Source organism: Pelodiscus sinensis, chromosome 2 (genome assembly GCF_049634645.1).
Source record: "Pelodiscus sinensis isolate JC-2024 chromosome 2, ASM4963464v1, whole genome shotgun sequence".
Classification (NCBI taxonomy): Eukaryota; Metazoa; Chordata; order Testudines; family Trionychidae; genus Pelodiscus; species Pelodiscus sinensis.
Genome location: NC_134712.1, coordinates 145,588,484 through 145,611,903, shown reverse-complemented (window position 1 = coordinate 145,611,903; position 23,420 = coordinate 145,588,484). Strand labels below are relative to the sequence as shown.

General features: G+C 42.4%; 1 protein-coding gene across 4 annotated transcripts in view; it reads left to right on the top strand.

The window, feature by feature from the left end:
* TPPP (tubulin polymerization promoting protein) overlaps positions 1-23,420 on the top strand; it is a 93,826-nt gene that overhangs the window by 50,810 nt on the left and 19,596 nt on the right. For all 4 annotated transcript variants that reach the window (XR_012901825.1, XM_006113044.4, XM_006113045.4 and 1 more), the window contains exon 3: positions 22,064-22,217. Coding sequence is in view for 3 of the 4 variants with exons in the window: in XM_006113044.4 (XP_006113106.2) it covers positions 22,064-22,217 (154 nt within the window). In the remaining variant the exon portion in view is untranslated. The remainder of the gene's footprint in view (positions 1-22,063; positions 22,218-23,420) is intronic.

Below are 23,420 nucleotides of genomic sequence, written 5' to 3'. Positions count from 1 at the left end.
TTGTACAAGGAGTCATCTCTTATCACACCATACTGTACATTTACTTGTGCAAGAAGCCGCGAGTGTAGACATAGCCTAGGAGACTTACCCAGTGTTGCTCAGGTCTTTAACTCAATTTTTGTCTTAATGAAAATGTACATGCCTCACTTAAATCATTACTCTGAGGTGGGGCTGGTGGTGAGGGCTTCTGTATGCAGATTGCCCTGGGGGGAGAGGACTATCCCTGACATCTCTCAGCACAGCAGATTGTGGCCGGGCGAGAAGTGTCTCTCCGTGGCTGCAGCTGCTCCAGTGATCACAGCCCAGGGAGAGGTGCATATGCCCTGTCTAGGGTAGGTCCATGTTTGTCTGCCCCCTGCACTCCCCATCCAGAGTGAGGAATGCAGCAACCTGTGCACTTTTCTCTTGCTCCCTGACACAGAGGAACAGCCAGTAATATTCCCATGTGCTTTGGGGGGCTGGAGAAGCACGGCTTCACCACCTGCTCTTCATGAAAGGAGTCTGGGGGGTGGAAGGTGCAGTCCTGGATAGGAGGGAAAAGGGGGACACCTCCAGTCAGCTCCTTTCACCTGTCTGGTGATTGTCTCTTTTCTGTATGGTTTTGAGAAGCAATCCCATTCCAGACACATGCCATTTTCCTAGCACAACCAAATCCTTACCTTACTTTAAGGTTTGAGATAAGAGGAAACTGAATATCAAATACGGTGGTCCTAGCTCACATATATACACATACACACAGTAATTCCTCATTTAACACTATAGATATGTTTCAGAAAATGATCGTGTTAAGTGAAAACGTGTTATGCAGGGTCAATTTTTCCCATTGAAAATAATGGAAAAGGTGGGGGTTGCGTTTCCAGCAGTGGTGTCTATTGGGACTGGGACATAAGGTTGGAGGGAGAAAGGTGACTGGATTACAGCAGGGCAGGAAGGTGTTTGGCTCTGGGGAAGGAAAGAGGAGGAGAGGGGAGGGGGATTGGGTTGGGAATATGACCGTGTGACAGGTCTTCTGGGACCTGCACTGTGTCCGTTGAGGAGGGATCGCCGGGGAACGGTGCAGCGAGCGGCGAACCCTCCGCCGCTTTGCAGGGAGGTGGGGGAAGCCCTGTGCAGCCGCCGGCAATGGGCCAGCGGGGGAAATCGTGTTATTCCGGGGACTGTTGTGTAATTCAAAAAATGTCCCCTAAAACCAAAATCGTGTTATCGCGAAAACGTGTTAAGCAGACACGTGTTAAATGAGGAATTACTGTATATGGGATGTTAGGTATTGGTTAATTGAATAGTCGAGTAACCACATTAATTCCTATCTGTTACTTGACTATTCTATAGACCCCGGACACTCCCGCCCTGCTATCCTGCACTGCTGCCTCTCTGTTAGAGGCAGCAGCTCGGGGTGGCAGGTGGGAGCTCATCTGAGAGGAGCCAGTTAAAAACCAGCTCCCTGCACAGACCGGCTGCCTTGCACAGGCAGCAGCACAGGATGGCAGCAGCCCGTGTCTGCAGAGATTCAAGCTCCCCACGGACAGAGGCTCCTGCGGGGAGGCTTCCACAAAGCAGCTTGTCTTCAGTGAATAATTTATTTTCTTTACATCAAACAATGTGATTTCAGAGTCAAAATTGGAGTTTTGTTAAAGGCCATGCTGGAAAGGGTTCCAGACACTTCCCCCGAGAGAATGAACTTTGCTTTCTTTCTTTGTGTTGAACTTGACCAGTAAAGCGTTCAAATTGACCTTGCAGTTGTATTTGTCAGGATTAGAAATAAAATAAATTCAATTCAAAATAAATAAATCCTGGCCTTACTTTTCATGTCACTAATTTGGGGAATGGGTTAACACAGTTACAGGCATAATCACCAGTATGACAGAGTCTACATTCTTGTCTCTACTAGATGGGCTGCAGCAATGCAGCTGCAGCTATGTAGCTGTGCCACTGTAGCGTGTATGGGAAGATGCTCTAAGCCAAGGACAAAGAGCTCACCTGTCAATTTAATTACTCCACCTCTGTGAGTGCTAGTAGGTATGTCAGAGGGAGAAGTTCTCCCACCAACACAGCGCTGTCTTCATCAGTGCTTCAGACGATGTAACCTACATCGCTCAGGGTGGATTATTCACACCCCTATGTGATCTAAATTATACTGAAGTAAGTGGTAGTATAAGTAAGCCGTAAGGATCCTTCATGGGGATGTCAGGCTCTTCTGTTGAGTAGCCTGATGTTACATGCTTGAACCTTGTATAGTGACATGAGCCATTTTTGCCGAGACCCTGAAGTTAGATCATCTATCCAAATAGCTCCAAGCAAGGACTTCTGTACAGAAGTGCTGGGAATGCCTCTCTGAAACAGAAGGAGCTCCAGATAAAGATGATGTTCATTAGGGAAAATGCTAGAAAGATCCAGGTTTGGGGAGAAAGAATAGGGTGATGTCTGGGAAGAGGGAGGAAATACTGACTTTGCTGTGAGTGAGTCAGACAGACAGACAGGAATCCCCCTGGTACAGTGCAAAGCAGAATTTCATTACGGGGTGGTTAACACTTATGGATATTACATTGACAGTTTTGTGAGTCCCAAAGTAGACTAATTTGCTGGTGTCTGCTGTTTCCCATGCATTTATGCATGCTCTAACCCCGTGCTTTTTTTCTACCACCTGAAAGCTTGAGGCACACTGGGAAAAGTAAGCTAATGACCAGCTCTTCCTTCCTAGTTCTTAGTTACTTCTCTGAGCTGTATACTCTTCAGCAGGTGCCTGCAAGTGCTGTGATGAATGCATGCTGCCCTTTGAGAAACACTGATTGAACCCTAAGACTGTAGCAGTCCAAGCTGTCCCAAGCCATAGGTGACAGCTTCTTCATTTCCCTAGGAGTGCTCAACCCCATTTTCCCCGGTTCTATTTCAATTCCAACCCTTCTCCTGAGGCCCTGCCCTGCCACTTCCTGCTGCTGCTCTGCTCCCATGCTGGCCCTTCCAGCTTCATTCTGCTCTTTTCCCTGAGCATTTCTTGCCTTCGCTCCACACCATCCCCTCCCCAGCACCTCTTCCCCCCCCCCCCCCCCCCCCCCCCCGGATGCTGCTGAACAGCGCCAGAGGCTAAGGGGAAAGGGCAGGAGCTGATCTATGGAGTTGCTGGAGGGTGCAAAGCACCCACTTTATTTTCCTGTGGGTGCTCCAGTCCCAGAGCTGAAACCTGGCTGAAGTTGGTGGTTGTAATAGCCGCCCTTCCTGCTTCATGATAAACGTGAAAAGCCAATAACCTTGCCTGAAACAGCAGAAGCTGCCACACAATAGGAGCCATGAAAGGCTGGTTAAGAATCTGAGCTATATGGAGGGAGGGTATCATTGTGGGGCACTGAAGGCAAACAGAGATCTGGATATTGTTTGCAGGAACTGTGCCTGTGAGAGAAAAAGATAGAAATACCATAGAAGCATACAGGGAAGAAAGTGCGCAAGCCAGCCTTCTGAACAGACAGCGCTTCTTGCATGGTTTGGAGGAAAAGCTGGGTGGAGAAGATTTTTGGGCAGTGCATTTACTAAAATGAGGTTTTGAATTGTGAGCAAGGGAACCACCTTCTGTTTGATTCCTACTGTGTTGAGAGCAACAGGACTTCTGCACATTCTTTTAAATAGGATTGAATGAGAGAAACACTTAATCCTCAATTTCTCCTTCCTATGCAAAGATCCACTTCAAGACCTCAAATATTAGATAACTGGGGTAAAACAAGCTTTACTGATTGGGACATGGGCAGTTGAAGCATGTAGGTGCTCAGCAAAGAAGCTCTGCATTAAGGTAGATAAGTTCTAATCATTAAAAGCCTGAAGTACTGATATTAGTGGCTGGGGACCAATGAGCTAGGTCTCTTCCAACTCTGACTTCCATTATCTATGAAATACAGAGGTTGATAAAAACAGACGTTATGAAAAACAGCTGATGATCATACTTTTGTGTTCTGGGAATTTTCTTTTCTTTTTTTGTTTGTTTTAAGCTGTTTTCTGTACTCTGTTTATTTGATAGTTGACTGTTACTTGGGGCAAAATGCATTCCTTGTAACTGGAGCACTCAGTTTGATTATTCAGAGTTGGCCTTAGTCAGCCTGTGATGGTATTCTAGCTTCTTTCCATCGCTTTTTGTGTTGAACATATTTTCACTAATATGTCGACTGGGCTCCTTTTTAAACAAATGTTTTCACACTGTTATGGAGAGTGAATCAAAAGGCACTTATTAGCCTGTCTTTATTTTTCACAAGGCTGTGGTTTATCAACTCACATTGAACTGCTCATTAATGCTTAGACAGGGTCCTTATTTGTGGCTACCTACCTTCTGTCCCTAGGCATTCAGTGTTGGAATGCATCTGCTATTTGATTGGCAGACAATGTGCAGATGTTGGGTCTTTAGTCTGTCATCTGCACTGGGATTTCAGTGATTATATGGGGAATGATATCTTCTGCCATGATTTGCTTTGTAGCTCTCCAATCACAGAAAGAGCAGCCAAGTGCATGGAAACTACTAATTTCTGAACTAACTAGTTAGCACAACACTTTGAACTGTAAAGTGCTATATATCAGAGTTTTAGAGTATCTGCATCTGTGGTTCTCCACCATAGTCCCTCAAGGGACACTTAGTGTCCAGCTCCTTGCCATCATCTCTCTTGGGCAGACACCCCTATCTCCTCCTCTTCTGCTGGCGTTTTAAGGCTGCACAGCTCCGCTTACACTGTGAAGTCCCCAGCAAGCCAATCTGTCTACGGCGCAATGCCTGTGTTGTACTTTCTCTCTCCAAGGGCAGTGACCAGTGTTTTGCCAGCAGTTATGAGTTATCACACAGCTCTGCCTAAGCACACCCAGGTGTTCTTAAGGTAAAAGCATTACCGATTAAAAAAAATCATAAAAACAATGAAGATGTAAATCAACACTACACACATCCAGAACTGCCCACTAGTCTTTTAGGGTATAGCATTATTCCAACTCTGACTTCCATTATCTATGAAATACAGAGGCTGATGAAAACAGAAGTTATGAAAAACAGCTGATGATCATACTTCTGTGTTCTGGGAATTTTCTTTTCTTTTCTTTTTTTTGTTTGTTTTAAGCTGTTTTCTGTAGTCTGTTTATTTAATAGTTGACTGTTACTTGGGGCATTATTTCGAAATAACATAGTCTGCATCCGCACAGCAGGCAGTTATTTCAAAATCGTGTTGAAATACTGTCAAGCTGGAGGACGACTTCTTACTCCAACTCCTGTAACCCTCATTGTATGAAGAGTGAGGGGAAGTCGGAGGAAGAGCGCTCTATTTTGAAATAAGTTCTGTGTAGACGCTCCTAATTTTGAAATAAGCTATGCAATTGATGTAGCAGGCCCCGGTCTTTCCAAACCTTCTGCAAGGATGAGGTCTCCCTTGCACAGAAGATCCTATCCCATTTGCTGGGTCAGAATCTTCTTTCTATGTCAGCTCAACCTTGTCATTTTATACCAAAAGCCCTTTCTTTGTGTCCTAGTCTCTGGAAAACAGAGTGAGCTTCTCAGGGGTTAGTACTTTCTAGAGTTATTTAGTCTCGGTGACTTGCCTTAATCACCCCCAGCAATGTTCAATTCCTGGGAGGAACTGTGACAACTCTCCCCCAGAGCAGAACATAATCAGACGTAATTCATATATTCACTCCCAAAGTTACTGAGATTGCAATATCTAAGCACTTAAATAGTATGACATTATTATTGTTAATAATAATAATAAGAAGAAACTAATAACTATTATTATCACTAACGTATGCAGGATCTAGTCAGAACGTGGCTATTGTTTGGCACACCAAATAGTAAAACGATTAGCTGTTGAAAGCAGTCTACCGCTGTCGTTTGTCTGCATAGGGCACTATGACTTCACCCGTTTGGACTTTCATATTTTTGGTGTGTTTAAAGATGTCTCTGGCAGCTGTCACTATGTTAGGTTATTGAGTGTCTGCAGTCTACTAATGTTGCCCTATTTGCATGCAGTTGACATGTGTGTTCCAGGCGTCATGGAGGCCAGTAAAAGTGCAGGTTTTTTTTCTTGATAATAATGAAGGATGACTGTGCTTTTCTCTGCAGTGGGACACAACAAATGTCTGTTTGGCCCCACCCTTCTCCAACCCTGAAGGACCCACCTAGTAGCCCCCATCCCATGGCAAGGTCCTGCTTTGAATTCTCTCTCTCCTTTGTTTAAATCTGTCTCCTTGACAAATGACCCTACCAGACTCTTAGAACTATCAGCCCCTTGGCATGCACACTGATCTAACTGCTCTCCCATTTTCACCAGTGAGCTGTCCCAACCCTCCTTGCACCCACCTGCCAAAGTTCCCGCTCTTGGGCTATGTCTGCACTCGCGGCTTCTTGCGCAAGTAATATGCAAATGAGGCTACGCGTGGAATATTGCCGAGCCTCATTTGCATACCTAATGAGCCACCATTTTTTTTTAGAAGAGGCTCTTGCGCAAGAAGGAGCGTCTACACTGCCCCTTCTTGCGCAAGAAAAACCCTCTTGCGCAATGTCGTTACACCTATTACTTTTCAGGAAGAATGGCATTGCACAAGAGGGTTTTTCTTGCGCAAGAAGGGGCAGTGTAGACGTTCCTTCTTGCGCAAGAGCCTCTTCTAAAAAAAAAAAAAAAAAAAGGTGGCTCATTAGGTATGCAAAAGAGGCTCAGCAATATTCCACGCTTAGCCTCATTTGCATATTACTCGTGCAAGAAGCCGCGAGTGCAGACATAGCCCTGATGTGCCCGAAAGAACATGCTGTTTCCAGGACTCATGCACCAGATACTAGGCGGCGTTTTGCAGATTCAAGTGTTGTGCCTTGACAGTGTTTTGTAATGTTTAGTCTTACAGCTTCCTTATTGTACATGTCCCTCTTGTTGTTCACAAACATGTTTGTTTCTTTGTTTTGGTGCAATTCTTGCATTTCTCCCTCTGGGGTGGCAATTCATGGGAGAGACGCCAAAGTGATGGCAGCCAAACGGTCTTCTCTTCGCTTTTTTTATTTGCTTAAAGATTGATGCCAGGTTTTCTTTTCTTCTCCTCCAACCCCTCTCTCTCCAGCCTTTTGGTACTATCTCAGGTCAACATCTCTTTCCAAATGTAAGTTAGGATTGAGTACAAAACTGGTGCACTAAATTAATTAGCAAATCTCTTTAGCAGCAGAGCTGCATGTATATTCTCTAGGCTGCTTTACATTTAGATATTCCAGTTTTCCAAGTATTCCTTTTCCTCCTATTTATTAATAGCAATCATTACATGATTCCGGCTTCTTAAATTCCTACATTTCTTTTCTGTAATTAACACGAAAAAAAAAAAGATTTCAGCTGGTTTGGAGTCATGAATTTCATTTCCCACCCCCATCTCAGTCATTTATTAACTGTCCTACTTTTCGCATAGGCTTCCTTTTCACTTGATAAGCCCTCCTGGTTCCCATTAATCCTTTTCAGTGGGCACATTCTGTATTTTTTCCCCCGTGTTTCTTAACTGACTGTAGTTTTGTTGCTGCCTTCCCCTTCAGCCTTTCCACTTCCCAACTCTGGTGAACATTTATTTTTAACTTTTCATTTTAATGAAAATTAATTTTGATGGGAGCAAAGCACTAGGGAGGGAAACAGCAGAAAAGTGAGGCAGAGGATGGAATATAGTAGAATCTTCTGAGGAAACATTCACCTCCTGGTTTCCCAGTTGGCATGAGAAGAACATAAAGATCCCTAGAGCTATTGCTTGGGGGACCTGCTTCAACTGTTTCCAAGCTCTTTCACTTCTGCTCTGAGCCTGTGCATGGCAATCCACAAGCCTAAAGAAGTTTTTAACACTACTAAAAGGAGTTAAAATATATGGATTAGTTTGGAATGGGTCTTGTAGCCTTACCATTAGAATGATGCCATCCTGGGAAACTTAACATGTCCAGAGGCACAGTGCTTTTCCTGGATTCAGATGGCGAGGGCAAAACAGTGCTTCAATGTTCTTTGCCTTGCTATATGAAACCTGTTCTCCTGCTTGTACTGCTCAGGCACTGACCACAAAGATTTCTGCATCACTGATTCTATCATTGTAGTGTCTCTCAAGAGCCCTTTGCATCTAAGTCAGGAATTCAATAGATGGAGAAACTTCTTAGTGTACCTGCTGACACCTTTGTTAAAAATACAAATGAGGATTCCCAATCCCTTTGTTATCAGGGATGAGCATTGGACATTTCTCCCACCTTCTACAAAAAGAATGAGTCGTCTTGTGGCACCTTGAAGACTAACGGATTCATTTGGGTGGATAAAAACCACTTTGTCAGAGACATTTCACAGTTTTTACCCAAAAAAGCCCAAATAAAGCTGTTAGCCTTCAAGGCTCCACAAGATAACTCATTGTTTTTGCAGATGCAGACTATCACAGCTACCCCTCTGAGTCTTGCCACATTCTGCAGTTCATTTGGATGCCTCTCTCCTCCAGTACGATTTGAGAGCTGATGGAACTGCACGTGATAATGAATGCAGCCTTTTTATTTCCCTTCCAGGTCACAGCACCTTATCTCTGACTTGGCAGAGAGGCTGGAGCCACAGAGGTGACGTGTACAAAAAAGCAATAAAGGCCTTCTGTATTTTTGGCCAGGTCTTCTGTTTGGCTGCTGTAGGCCAGGCTGTTACTTGTAAAGAACTATACACTTGAGGCAGCTTCTTCATCTTCAGTGACTCATTTTAGTGACTTCACTGGTCCTGGCTTTGTGTACCCAAGCCTGCTCCTGGAATCAATTGTTGCAGGTGCCTAAAGGATGATACCCATGTGTCCCTCCCTCCCCCCAGTCCTGACACTTCTAGACTTCACAAGCCTCAGTGTCCAGGTGCCCAGCGTCAGGAATCCAGGTCTCCAACGCTAGACTGTAGGCAGAGGCTTTTAGGTAGGGGCAATCAATTGGGTTTTGTTTTTATCCTTTTGGATTTCTTTATATTGTCTTCACTGACTTGTTCCTGCCTGCTGATCTGTCTGATGGCCTTGTCCAATCTTTCTAGGAGCAATAAAGAATATTACTAACAGGAGCAAGTCACTGGAACCTTTTCTTCTTTTTACTTTTCTGTTTTTTGTTTTATTGACATTCTTGCTTAGAATGACGCCTGCTCTGATCAGTTTGAACACAGGAGGTGTACAATGTTACTCTCTTTTTCCTTTGGAAATGTTCAGCTTTTATGACTGTGGCCTTTGTACTTCTTTGTAATTTACTTTTTGGTGGAAATACAACATGCAGCTTCATGGGACAGGTAAATAGAGCCGGTTGAGTTAAGTTAATGGAACTCTGCCAAAGCAGCGCATCTGCCTCAACAATCGAACTAGCTAGCAGGAAGTGTGTCCTTGATTCTAGCACTCATAGTTGTTGACCCCACGGGCTGTAAAAGTTCTGAACTACTGACCCCAAAAGAGTTGAAAATGGAATGTGTAAGGCCCACAATGAAAAGAGGAACAAAACGAAGCAGGTCATTGTGTAATCTATTTACTTCTACACAGACAGATTAACCTTGGACTTTCTGCCAGTGCCACTAAAACAAATATCCCCAACATTATCCACTCAGCTGTATGAACCTTTTCTTTCTATTCCATTTTGGTGCCATTCAGTCCAGAGCACTTGCTATGAAGTACTGGTTCTAATGTATTTTGTGTTATAGATGACTTCAAGAAGACTCATTGCACTTGGCGTTTGCAAGCTGGAAACTACCTGAAAAAGGCGCAGTACCAATGAATGAACAGGAGTTAGAGCAGGGGTCAGCAAACCAAAGAGCCAAACTACATCAAAATTCAGAACAAGTGGTCAACAAAGAACCGTATAAGAATGCCCATTTGCATGACTGAAAATATACAACCTAATATTATTGATAATTGACATAATGATTAATAATAGCATAAATGAAACACTGTACTCACAGACTTTACTTAATGGAACTTCTGCTGCTGCATCTTTTTGCCCATTTCTTTGACATTTACATCATAACTGGTCAAATCCAGTTTCATGCATGCATTCAGGCTGTCTTCGGTCAATCTTATTGCAGGGGGCTAGGCTGTGGGAGTGCAGGAGTCTGGGTTGGGCGTATGAGGGACTCAGGGCAGGGAGGTTGGGTGTATGATGGACTTAGGGCACAATCTTGGGGTGGAGGGTGCAGTAGTGTTATGGCAGGGGACCGGGGATGTGGGGCTGTAGGAGTCTAGGGATGTGAGAGTATGAGGGGCTCAGGGCAGGGGGATTGGGTGTACAATGGGCTCAAGGTTGATGGGGGGGGGGTGCAGGAGTGTTATGATGCAGGAGGAAGGGGGCCCGGAGCAGGCTGGGGGCAGGGTGTTTGGCCAAGTGGGGTGGGGGCAGGAGCAGGTGGAGGTGCTGGGTCTCTGGAAGTTTTGAGAAAAATCTCTTCAGCTATTTAGGTGTGTGTTGGTTTGTTTTTTGAGGATGGAAAAGAAAAGCTGCAATTCACTTTTTAAAAAAAAAGGGGGAGGCTCAACTAATAACAATAAAAATAACCCCCTCCAAAAAGCCCCCACTTTTTTTTTAGATGAGGCAAAAACAAAAAGAGCTGAAGTTTTGAATTGGGCTTTAATATTATTGTCCTCACTGCGGACTTGTGCCACTGTTAGTTGTCGTAAGAAACAAAACCAGATATCACTACCTAGAAGTTATACACAATGAGTGCACAGACTGAAAAACAAATGCATACAATTTCCTCGTGGCTAGAATTTCATTAATTGCTGTTAAACTTGCCAATTGCCTTGGATAACTAAATAAAATTACCTAGGCTCTCATTTTGATAAATCCAGGGAATATTCCAAATATTGATGTACCTGGTAGTATGCACAAGGAGGAGGGTAAGCAGGAGCATCCTTCCCCTCACCCCCAGATAATCATCAGGCATACAGAACTTCTCCAGCCCCAGGGCCGTGGCAAAGTCACAGCGCTCCACTGGCCTCAGCTCTAGGGATCATGGGAGTTCTGTGCCCATGATGCAACCCTGGGGCTAGAGGAGCTGTTTCTCTTCTCTTGTGCTATAATGAACTCCTGGCTATAATGGCCAAATGGCTTGTATCCCCAGCGGGTTGTTGTAGGGAGGGTGTGTTGTATTTCCTCATCACATTGTGTGTTGAAGTGCCACCCCAAAAGCAGTCAGATTTAAATGTGTGCATGTCCCCTAAATGAACCTGTATCCGTTTGTTTATTTAGTTACGGCAACACTGACAAAGTTTTAAGAGTGATTACAGAACAGACTTGCAGGGTCAACCACAGTGGTGGATTTAGATTAAATAGGCCTGCATCCAGTCCAAACAAAACTCCCTCCCCACTTGCAAAAGTGACCTCCCAGCTCAACTAATGCTGCTTCCTGGTCCCCAATCTCCATGTCAGACTTTGGTGGTGGTTCCCTCAGAACCACACTTTGTGGGTCAGTGAGTCCCTAATTTTTTGTGGATCCTGACTTTGTAAACAGTGAATTCCTGTTTAAGGGTGTACACAGGTCACCAAATGTAAAAGCTTTGCAGGTTTTGACAGAGAAACTTGTGAACTGTGCAATATAGAAAGTTACAGACTAATGGGATGCTTCTCTGATCCCTGTTTTTCTTTTCCCTCTTAAAAGTAGGAAATTTAAATGCAAAAATTACCATGTATGAAACATTAAATTTTCTAGATCAGACACTTAGGAAATTTTAAAGCTGAGGTTGCACTGGAAAGTGTTTATGCCAATGCAAAATGTATCTATTGGCTTAATTTCTCTCATCTATTGAATTGAACCCTCAAGTAACTGAAATCAGGTTCTTTACTGCAAGAGTTGAGCAGAGAGTAGCAATCCTGTATGAATATTTACAAAAGTTTGAGTAAAAATCTCAGGAAACTTGGAGTGCTCAGGCAGTACTAGTGCAGATACAAGAATTGAATGTTAATCTTGAATAATCACTAAAATACAATGTGCAATTGCAATCTTCCCTCTGCCAGTTCTTGGTCAGAGACTCTGCACTAATGTTAGAGAGCTGAAATAAGATTTTCACTGGTATAAAAAATTTAGATCCTAGAAAACCAGGTGAAGAATCAGGCCTAAATTAAAAGTATGTCCTTCTGAGCTCACTAATGTAGTTCAACCAGTAGGGGATAGGAAAATTTAATGAATAATTTTGAATAACCAGTTTTAAGAATGCATAATCTATTCACAAGGGGATAGAACCCACATTTATCAAATGTATTGTGAATTATGCGCTTAACTATACTTACTATGCACCAGGGTGATATATTTCAGTAATTCAGCTTGTGTAAGAAGCACAGCTTAAAATAGAATGGTATGTAAGAATGTATCCTTCCTAAATATAAAGATTTCCTCATGTCATAAACAAGTGCAGAGAGGTTTTTAAGTTGATAATATTCATGTTCCCTTTCATGACTCTTGTTTTCTGAATTGAACACACCATCCTTACTGTTTCAATATTTTTATTAAAACCTTTGTGTTTTACACACCCTATTGTAAAGATTTTCCTGTTTGTTTCATTTTCTGGTCAGTGAGTTTTAATTTGCATTTCCTCTATCTGATTTTTGTCATTGTGTTTATATTGTAATGGATTGTTTAGATTTTCATTTCAGTAAGTATTTTATCTTCTTCTCCAGACTTTCATTAACCTCTTTGAAGTAAGAAACCAAAGAGAAGAGAGACTGAATAGTTCAGATCTCTTCTTTGGGATACTTAATTGGACTCAGACCATTTGGAGTGGGAAGAGCTGGTCCTATGAACTTGTAACACATGGAAGTTAATACATTTGTTTTGTTATTCCCATGGAAACAAGATAGTTATTTTACAATGGGCTCCTAAAAACAAGTTACAAACACACACAGGGAGTCTAATTCTTTATAACAGTTGCTTAATGGAAACTTTCTATTTTTGTATATTAACTCCTTGGCCCTTGTGCATGGTATGGATGTAAATGGTTTCAACTGTATTGTGAATGGGGCCTTTGAGAAAGAAGGAACCACCCAAAGGCCCTGATTATTTTGTACATCGTGCAGTACTTAACAGCCTCAGAAAACAATTTTTTGAGACTTCAGAACTAAGACTCAGTAGAAAGACAGCCAGTTCTGCTGGGTCATCATGAACATCCTCTGAAATATAAACCTGCAGATTGGGATGACTCATCAGTGTATATGCAATAAGTCCTGTCCAAGATTGTTGGGAGATCTGTTGACCATTCGAGTCTGACTGGTTCTGCTTGATTGGTACACTTTGTATTTCACTCTCTGTGTGTGTGTGTGTGCGGGGGGGGGGGGGGGGGGGGGGGGGGAGGTTGGATCGGGCACACTTGAGCTCCTACCACCTGGTATGATTGGAACCTTTATCTGTAAGGCCCAGAATCAAGTGTTCAGCTTTCTTCTCCCCCCGACTTTCACAAATCAGCATGCCATGGCCGCTAGAGGAGGCTTAGTTCTATAGGATGCATCAAAATAAAAAGTAGCTTGGGTGTTATGTTTGGGAATGAGGGAAACACTATACAAAAGTGTCCTGTTAAACAGAGGATGGGGAGAGTACACCTGGGGTGTGTTTAGCCAACACTAGGATAAAGGAAATGATATTCTGATTCTCAAGGAGCTCAAGTTATTAGGCTGCAGTCATCCCTGGGATAATGCTGTCATGCCTCGATTGAATTTAGACTTTACCACCAGAGACCTCACAATAGCATGAAGCGGCTCCTGCTCAACACTGCCACTGTCATAGTCACTGGTCCATGAGCAGTAACCTTAGCACTGATCTTGTCCTTCTAACACACGGGTGGGGAGCCTGCAGCCCCTGGGTTTCCTGGATCCAGCCCCCAAGGCTTGGGGCCCCCCTAGCACAGAGGAGCCTGTGCCTGCACTCCAGCTTCTCCATTCTTCCACCATGGGGCTGGAGCACACAAAATCTACTTGCCTGGAGGTCAGCAGTCCTGCCCCAAAAAAGGGTCCCCACCCCTTTTCTGACCCATAAACCAGGAGCTGTCCTTGCAGCTATAAGGGCTGCCTGCTGCCACATTACTTGTTGCTTCTGGATGAGAAACGATCTCACAGTTTAAGGACTCAGACTTGCTTTTATTGAAATCAGTGACACAACTCTCACTGAAGCCAATGAGGATAGAAATAAATTAAGCCCTAAATCAGTAAAGAAAAATAACATGTTTAATTTGTTTCTGTTTTCTGAGTGTAAAAATGAGCAAATTTCATGTTAGATCCCATATGTATTTTATTTACAGGCATTGCACAAAGCACCCTAAGATTACCACACTTGAAAAAGATGAGGCTTTTTTGAGGGTTTTCTCCCGCCTGCTTTGAGCATTTGACAACAGTCTGCATTGTCTGCAGGGACTGTTTTTTTGTTCTGTGTTTGTCCCACACTCAGCACAGTGCAGTCCTTATTTATGACTAGGGCTTTATGATGCTACCACCTCACAGATAATGATAATGACACTCTTTCCTCTGTACAGTTGATCCAGTTCACAGAAGTTCAGATTTTTCTAGTCTAAAGTGTTCAGATCTCACTGGGCATCTAATTCCTTTATTTTCCTTTGAAAATACCATCCAGAGTTGTGTTAGCCAAGCTAGTAGCTATAACTGAATGATATTGGGAGTGGTTGTGGGGGGCAGGGGATGGTTTTGCACTGGATGCTACCACTGATCAGCCTTTTTGCCAACTTACGAAAATGTAGAGGAAGCACAAAATGCCTTTCAGAATGAGAAGAAAGCATCATGAATTCAGCCCAGAAGTTAATTTGGTGGGGAGTTCTCTAAAATGGCATCATATCTTCCAGTATTACATAGACAAGGTGGGTGAGGTCATACCTTTAATTGAATCAGGTGAGAGAGACAAGCTTTTGAGCTCAACTGAGTTCTTCCTCAGATCTGTGTACCTCAAAAGCTTGTCCCTTTCACCAACAGAAGTTGGTCCAATAGAAGATATAACGTCACCCATCTTCTTTCCCTAATTGCGTGGGAATAACCTGGCTACAATGCTGTATACAGCATAGTGCGTCATGCCAATCTTGCATTAATTTCTTCACCGTTTATATATCTCTCTAAATTAAACTGTTTGTTTTCAGGACACCAGTTAGTGATGACTCCTGCATGCATTTGGTAGTGAATTAGAATGTATGTTGCGGTTATGTTCAGGTGAATCTTGTTTTGTAATGTGACAGTGAACAGTGTGGCTGGACTTTCTAAGATAGGGTTGTCAATTTCATTGATTGGAAGGAGTCAGATCCGCATATCCCTCTCCCCACCATTCTCCTTTTAAGAAAACAAAGCAAAAATGGTAAATTGGTGTCACACCCTTATCAGCCAAGTGCAGCTGTGAAAACCTGTGATTGATAAGTTTTATTCTGGCATGAAAATAAATTTTGTTTGGCGGAGAATCAACATTATTAATTCCATGGATTATACTGAATGTGTTCAGTCATTCCAGCACAGACTGTGGTTCTGTCAGACCTGATGAGCTAAATAGTATTAGCACGGGTGGATGGGAGTCCTCCAGGTATAAGCCATGTCTAAAAAGTTGTGATGGAAATTCTCTGCGCAGCCTCTTTTGTTGCAAGTCAGTGCCTTACTGTGGCATTATGATGGGACATGCCATCGTTGCATGTGCTGCATTTTTGGATGAGTCACAAGAGAAGGTGCTGACCTCTTGTGCTCATTAAAGGTCCCTTGGCATGTCTGATAAGAATAGAGATGTTAATCCCATTAACGATCTTCGTGGCCAAATTCCGATGGATAATTACAGCACACTCTGCCTGCCTTATTCCCCGCAGTTTTAGTTAGAGATCATATTCTTCACTTCTTGTCTTTTAAAAAAACATGCTGACTAGTGTTGCTGTGTTCTTTTAGCATGTCAGTGGCCACAAACAGCTACTGTGTTCTGTTACAAAGAGGGAGACATTTAAGTACTGCCTGAAGTCATTGAGTGTGTGTGTGTGTACACGTACGTACATACAGCAGTACTTGGCCAATATTAAGTGATTTGAGGTTCTCTTGAGATGATAGGTGCTCTGTAGAAAGCATATGTAAAATATTGCGGCAGCATACATTTATTTGCTCTTTGTGAACAATTTACTTCTTTTTGCTAGAAAACCCTAAGAGTTTTATATGTAGTCAGCAGATAATGATTGGAAGACAGTGTTTAGTCTTTCAGCCTGTCTTTGCTCCTTGCTCTTCTTTCCTTCCTCTACCTCCCTTTTGGAATCTCATGCACAAATCCCGTCATAGACGCTCCTCTTTGGTGACCTCCAGAGGAAGAGCCTCTTGAATATGACCGGATAAGTGAATCATGCTTGACAGATTCTTTTTTTACATGCTTATGCCAGCTACCAACACCTGTTCCTCCAAACACAAATACATTTGAAGGAGACATGTGACATGAAAAGCCAGCTGTCTGCATAGGGAGAGTCAGGCCCAGATGTATAAAGGGGCATACCCAAATCCAGTGTCTAGGTGCCATCAAGCTCAGTCCTCCTGTTCAGCACATGGAGGCTGTGAAGGCTCCTAGCTATGGAGGCTCCTAAAATCCCTGAGTGCCTAAATACCATTAAAGTTTCAGGGGCACGTAAGTGTCTGCCTGTCAGTATGTGCACAACACTTAAGCTCAGGCACCTGGACACCTGTCTCCTGCCTCAGCTCCAGCAAGATCCTCAAGCCATGTGAAACGTAAGCATTGCTCCAAGTTCCCCAGCTCCCAGGTGAGAACTCCAGCCGTTGGGCTGTAGAGTTGTTCTCTCTATCCCAGTGACTGTTTAATTGCTTCTGCACAGATGCACAACATAGCTCGAGGGAGCCCCATGCTTGAATATTCCCGTGCACAATAGGTAAGGCTCTTACCTAAGAGGTGGCTGTTCCCCATTCACATCCCCTCTCATCAGGAAGAGTGGGGAATCTGGCCCACATCCCAGATGAGTTCCCTAATCACTGAGCTAAGGGCTATAAGGGGGGAGTCATTGTCCTCCCTCTGCTATTTTGAGACTGTTGCTGCCTCCTTACAAGAAACTGCTTTGATGCCTCACCCCAAGTGAGGGATACCACATGTGGATCTTAAGCGAATATAGGTGCCTAACTACCTGAGAGGAGGGGACTCCTCAGCTTCTGCTATTAGCTAGCTCAGGTGGCTCCCCATCTAGCATGCTGCCTTTTCTGGATCTCTTTCTCGGGTACCTCTGACTCTCTCCGTGAATTGTATGGACAGTCTGGGCACCTAACTTAGGCCCCACAAACTCTTTGGCCAGGCCCACTGAGAATTTCAAATCCATTTTGTGTCAAATAGTACTAAAGTGCACACACCTGGAATGAGAGTTCTTGGAGTTTGCTGTTTTAACTCCCTTCCAGTGCCCTGAATCTTAGACACTCACCATTTGGGGCGGGGGCGGTAGGGAGGTGTTTTTTGTGTGTTGCTTTGAGAATGTTAGCAGACTGCCTTCCTTCAGTGTCTTTCCTTCTGATGAGAGGTAATTGGAGTGCATGTTTACAAACCTGCTTATGTACTGTCCTCATTCTACTATGTCTGTGACAGGCATGTTGCATAGCAGGATAGTTGCATAGCAAATGACATTTGCAGTTGAGTCTGATATTTTTGCCAACATCTTTTTGAGGTCCTGAAAGAACTAGCATTATTGTTTGATTATGATAACAATGATATCTAGACTAAGTCAAATTAGGTTTCTGTATGCAGCTTCTCTAGCCTGATTTTTCTGTTGCCAGCACACACTTTCCCTGTCCTCACCATCCATCACCTACACCTGTATAAACAGTTGTCATCACTGAAAGGACTTGTCTGGTTTTTTGCTAATTATGTCAAGGCACTTCTTTAAATTGGCACAAAAGAAACACTTGGGCTGCAAACTGGACTAATGCAGTCTGTGTTGCTGGGCAACATGCTACTACATTAAACAGTTCTTTTGACTTTGAGAGCTCCCTAACTTTGTAAGTACTGGAGTGGATCCCTCTGTATTAGAGATGCTGCTTTTTGAGATTAACCTCCCTGAATTTATTTAACAAGATTCAAAAAAGAACTAAAGTCCTAGCCTTCACCCCATCCTCTGTCAAAGAGTTCCATTTCCTTTTGTTGGTTTTAAACCTGCTATCATTTGATGACCCTTAGTTCTTATGTTATGGGAATAAGTAAAAAAACCTTTTCTTTATTCACTTTCTCCACACCAGTCATGATTTTATAGACCTCTATCATATCTCCCCCTAGACTCCTCTTTTCTATGCTGGAAAGTCCCAGTCTTTTTAATCTCTCTTCATATGAGACCCTTTCCAAACTCCTAATCATTTTTGTTGCCTTTTTCTGAACCTCTTCCAGTGCCAATATATCTTTTTGAGATGAGGTGACCACATCTGTATGCAGTATTGAAGATGAGAGCATACCGTGGATTTATATAGATGCAATAAGATATTCTCTATCCCCTCTTAAATGATGCCTAACATTCTGTTTGCTTTTTTGACTGCTGCTGTACAGTGAGTGGAAGTTTTCAGAGAACTATCCGGAATGATGCCAAGATCTCTCTTGAGTGGTTATAACATAAATTAGCCCTCATTTTGAATGTATATTTGAAATTATTTTTTTCCAATGTGAATTCCTTTGCATTTATCAACATTAAATTTCATTTGCCATTTTGTTGCCCAATCACTTAGTTTTGTGAGATCTTTTTGAAGCTCTTCAGTCTGTTTGGGTCTTAACTATCTTGAGCAGTTTAGAACCATCTGAAAATTTTGCCACCTCACTGTTTATCCCTTTCTCCATATCATTTATAAATAGGTTGAATAGGATTGGTCCCAGTATGGACCCTTGGGGGACACCAGTAGTTACCTCTCTCCATTCTGAAAACTTACCATTTATTCCTACCCTTTGTTTCCTGTCTTTCAACCAGTTATCAGTCCATGAGAGGACTTTTCCTCTTATCCCATGACAACTAACTTTATTTAAGAGCCTTTGGTGAGGGACATTGTCAAAGGCTTTCTAGAAATCTAAGTACATTATATCCACTGGATAGCCTTGTCCACATGTTTGTTGATCACCTCAAAGAACTCTAGCAGATTAGTAAGACATGATTTTCCTTTACAGAAAACATGTTGACTTTTCCCCAACAAATTATGTCCATCTATGTGTCTGATAATTTATTCTTTACTATAGTTTTAAGTAATTTGCCCAGTACTGATGTTAGACTTATTGGTCTAATTGCCAGGTTCACCTCTAGAGCCCTTTTTAAATAATGGCATCCTGTTAGCTATCTTCCAGTCAATAGGTAGAGAAGCCAATTTAAAGGATAAGTTACAAACCACAGTTTATAGTTCCGCAATTTCACATTTGAGTTCTTTCAGAACTCATGGATGAATGCCATCTGGTTCTGGTGACTTGTTAACTGTTATCAATTTGTTCCAATATGTCCTCTAATGATACCTCAATCTGGGACAATTCCTCAGATTTGTCACCTAAAAAGAATGGCTCATGTTTGGGAATCTCCCTCACATGCTTACCCATGAAGACTAAAGCAAAGAATTCATTTAGTTTCTCTGCAATGACCTTATCATCTTTGAGTGCTCCTTTTGTCACGGTACCTTTTAATTTCTGTTTAACTAACCTCCTTGTTTTTGTGTAGTTCCCTTTCTGAAATTAAATTGCCATGATGTTGGGCAGTTCATCTGTTGATTGAGTTACTGCCTCTAGAAGGGGTGGATTACCTGCATAGACAGAACAATCTCTTCTGTTGATGTAGGAAAAGTCTGTACTACAGTGCTGCTGCAACACCGATGCGGGGCTGCTCTGCTGTAGGATAGAGATACCTTCATTGCATTTAGTTTTAATATGCGATATGGCTGTCTGACAAAATTCAAAGGCAAGAAGTGTATATTTTGGTCCTAATGTTTGGCAGTATTAAATTAGGCAAGTTGAAAGATGTGTGTCTGTATCCACTTTAAGGTATAGTTTTTGTTATTAGCAAAATTCAAACTTCCATACAAATTAAGCTCTGACAAGTCATTTCCCCTTCCTATGTTAGAATCATTGAATCAGAGAATACTAGAACTGGAAGGGACCTCAAGAGGTCATTGAGTCTAATCCCCTGCCCTCACAGCAGGACCAAGCACTGCATGATCACTCTGATAGGTGTCTGTCTAACCTGCTCTTAAATATCTCCAGTGATGGAGATTCCACAACCTCCCATGGCAATTTATTCCAGTGTTTAACCACCCCGACAGTTAGGAAGTTTTTCCTAATGTCCAACCTAAACCTCCCTTGCTGCAATTTAAGCCCATTGCTGCTTCTCCTCTCCTCAAAGGCCAGGAAGAACAATTTTTCTCCCTCCTCCATGTGACACCCTTTTAGATACTTGAAAACCACTCTCGTGTCCCATCTCGGTCTTCTCTTTTCTAAACCAAACAAGCCCGGTATTCTGATTGAAGTTCTCTGTCTAAAACGTACTTTTCTTAAACTGCCAAAAGTCATTTACATTGTCTAAACACATCTTCACAGTGATTATTCAGATGTACTTGTTAGGAGCATTGAGAGCTCTTCTAAATGGGTTATTATGGTCTGTATGATCTGTCAGGTCTATAATGCACAAAAGTGCCTAAATATATACTGACTCTTTCTTAAAAAAGATATATTCAGAAACCATCATCTGTCCAAGTCTATCCTTAGGCATCTTTGCTGCACACTTTTTCCACTCTAGCAAATAAAAACCAACAAGCAACCATTCTGGAAATGTGGCACAGCTTTCATTTTCACTTTTTATCATGTCTCAAGAGAACACAAAGAATTAACGATAGAGTTTCTGCCTCAGCTATGAATTTCTGTGCTTTTTGTGAATGTCTAGCCCTTAAATAAACTTTTCTATAAATTATTCTTTGTGAATATTGTCTCATAAATGGAACAGAGGGGTGAAGTCCTATTTTAAAATGCTCGTTTAACTTAATAGGACATATCACACATGCATTGCTAGTGGGATATAAGCTTTTTTTTTTTTTTTTTTTTTAAGGAGGAGTTAAAAATGTTTTCTTTATGGTTGGTTTAAGCTTGATGTGCACAATTCTCATATCACAAAACAAATGTATCACTGCAATATTATCTAAAATCATGTTTTGTATTTAGTATGAATGCTATGTTTGTTTAAACCACTGCAGCTGTGCTTCTGTTGCACTTGAGTGTAAATGCCACTACAGTGATTGAAGGGGTTGTGTCCCATCACTGTTTTTAATCTACTTTCCTGAGAGGCATTAGCTAGGCTGATGGAAAAATTCTCTGTTGACATAGTGCTGTCTGTTAGGGGTGAGAACAGTTAACTGGGAGCAGCCCCCCACTTGCAGCTAGTGGTGGTGGGCTGCTCCAGCCAGGCCAAAGTGGGCAGGGAGGCAGCTCCAGTCCAGACAATCTGGAGTGCCCCCTCCCCATCTTAATTGGTTAACCAGTTAAATGCTACATTTTAGGCATTGGTTTAGACAGGTGCAGTTTTAGACCTTGGGTTAGACCGGTCCAAGCATTTTGACAGAAGTATGAGCAATACCTAATTCCTGAAGTTTCTCCTTCATTTTGAAATCTAGCCAAGCAAGCTTCATTACTGCTAGTGACTTTCAAGAAAGAAAGATGAGGCTATTCTGAGGACACACTGCACCAAGGCCTTTTCTACTCTAAAGGGGAAAGTTGACTTAGATACGCAACTCCAGCTACGTTGATTCTGTCACTGGAGTTGAAGTATCTTAAATCGTATTTTGGCTCCAACCACGCAGCAGGTTAATAGGAGCTTGTGCTCCTGTCGACTTCCTTTACTCCTCACGAGGAGAAAAGGCACTCCCATCAGTGCTGATAGTCTCTGTTTGAATTAGTGTGTCTTCACTAGACCCACTAATTCAAACCCCAGAAGATTGACAATGGCAGCTATAATCTTCTCTGTAGTGTAGACAAGCCCTACAAGTCTTAGTGGGATGAAGGGCAATCCCTTTTATGTAGTATTCGTATGTTGGCTTGTTCTTCGCTACTGCACACTGCATCTGTTATCCTTCTCCTGGAGTTCTGTGTATCCTTTTGGTAATTTCTTCTGATTTTTGTGTATGTTTTGCCAGGGGAAAATCTTCTAGGACGATTACTTTTGATCAGTTTAAAGAAGCTCTTCAAGAACTCTCCAAGAAACGATTTAAAGACAAGAGCAATGAGGAAGCAGTTCAAGAAATACATAAGCTAATTGAAGGAAAAGCCCCGATCATATCTGGAGTAACGGTACAGTACTGTTTTAGTAGTGACAGACAGTAAATCTCACCCTTCTTTTCAAAACAGTTTCCTTTTATGAGCCTAAAGACTGATCCATAGACATCAGAGTCAGGAAGGACCACTGTGATCATCTACTTTGACCTCTGAACATTGCAGACCTGTGAACTTCATCCACCCACTCCTCAAATAGACCCCTATCCTTTGGCTGAGTCACTGAAGTCCTCTCATTATGGTTTAAAGACTTCACACGTTATGGAGGATCTATCATTGACTTCCATTTAAACCAGCAAGTAACCATGCCCCATGCTGCACAGGAAAGTGAAACCCCCTAGGGCCTCTGACATTCTGACCTGGGGGGGGAAATTCTTTCCCAACCCCAACTGTAGCAGTCAGTCAGACCTTGATCATGCAGACAAGATCCATTAGTCAGATACTTGAGAGAGAATTCTCTGTAGTAACTCTGAGCCCTCCTGTGTAGTGTCCCTTCTCTGGCCATTGCAGAGATTTGCTGCTGAGGTGAACTAGGCACTAGCAATGAGCCTGCTTGAAATGTTTGTGCTGAAATAAACAGCAACAAAGCTCATGCCATATCTCATTATTGCACTATTGCAAAGGCTGTTACATAGTCCTGCTAGCAGAGCTCTGCTACTCAGTACCACCCACTAAAATGGAAAGTAAAAATCGTTGAGAGAGCAGTAGCATGTGATCTGAGAAGATAAATATTAGTTATAAATTATGCTGCAAGAAAAATGGGAGTTAAATACAAGACTTGATAAACAACTTTAAAAGGTTTTGATTAAACCCACAAAACCAAAAGAAAGCAAGGACTTGGGTATTAAAGTAAACTTAGTGCAGTATATGAGCAATGTGGACAAGGAGATGTTAAAGGCACAATTCTCAATTATTTTTTTTTTATTACCTGTTCTTAAATCTTTCCCCCCCACTTAAGTCTATCAGACCCATAATGTTGTTGGTAAAGATACTGTTAGATTTTGTGCAATAACAAGTTTTAGAAAGCCTAGTGCTGATAGACTTGTTTATTTTTAATGTCAAGTTTGGTTGCTTTCCTCCTCTTCATCCAAAATATTAGCATTTCCCTTCCGTTGTTACCCAAACAATGGAGCAGCGTGTCTAGTTACACTGGCTCATTTATTTTCACTATCAGAGCTGAGTGAAATGGAAAAATTAAATAGACAGTGCACATGGCGAAAA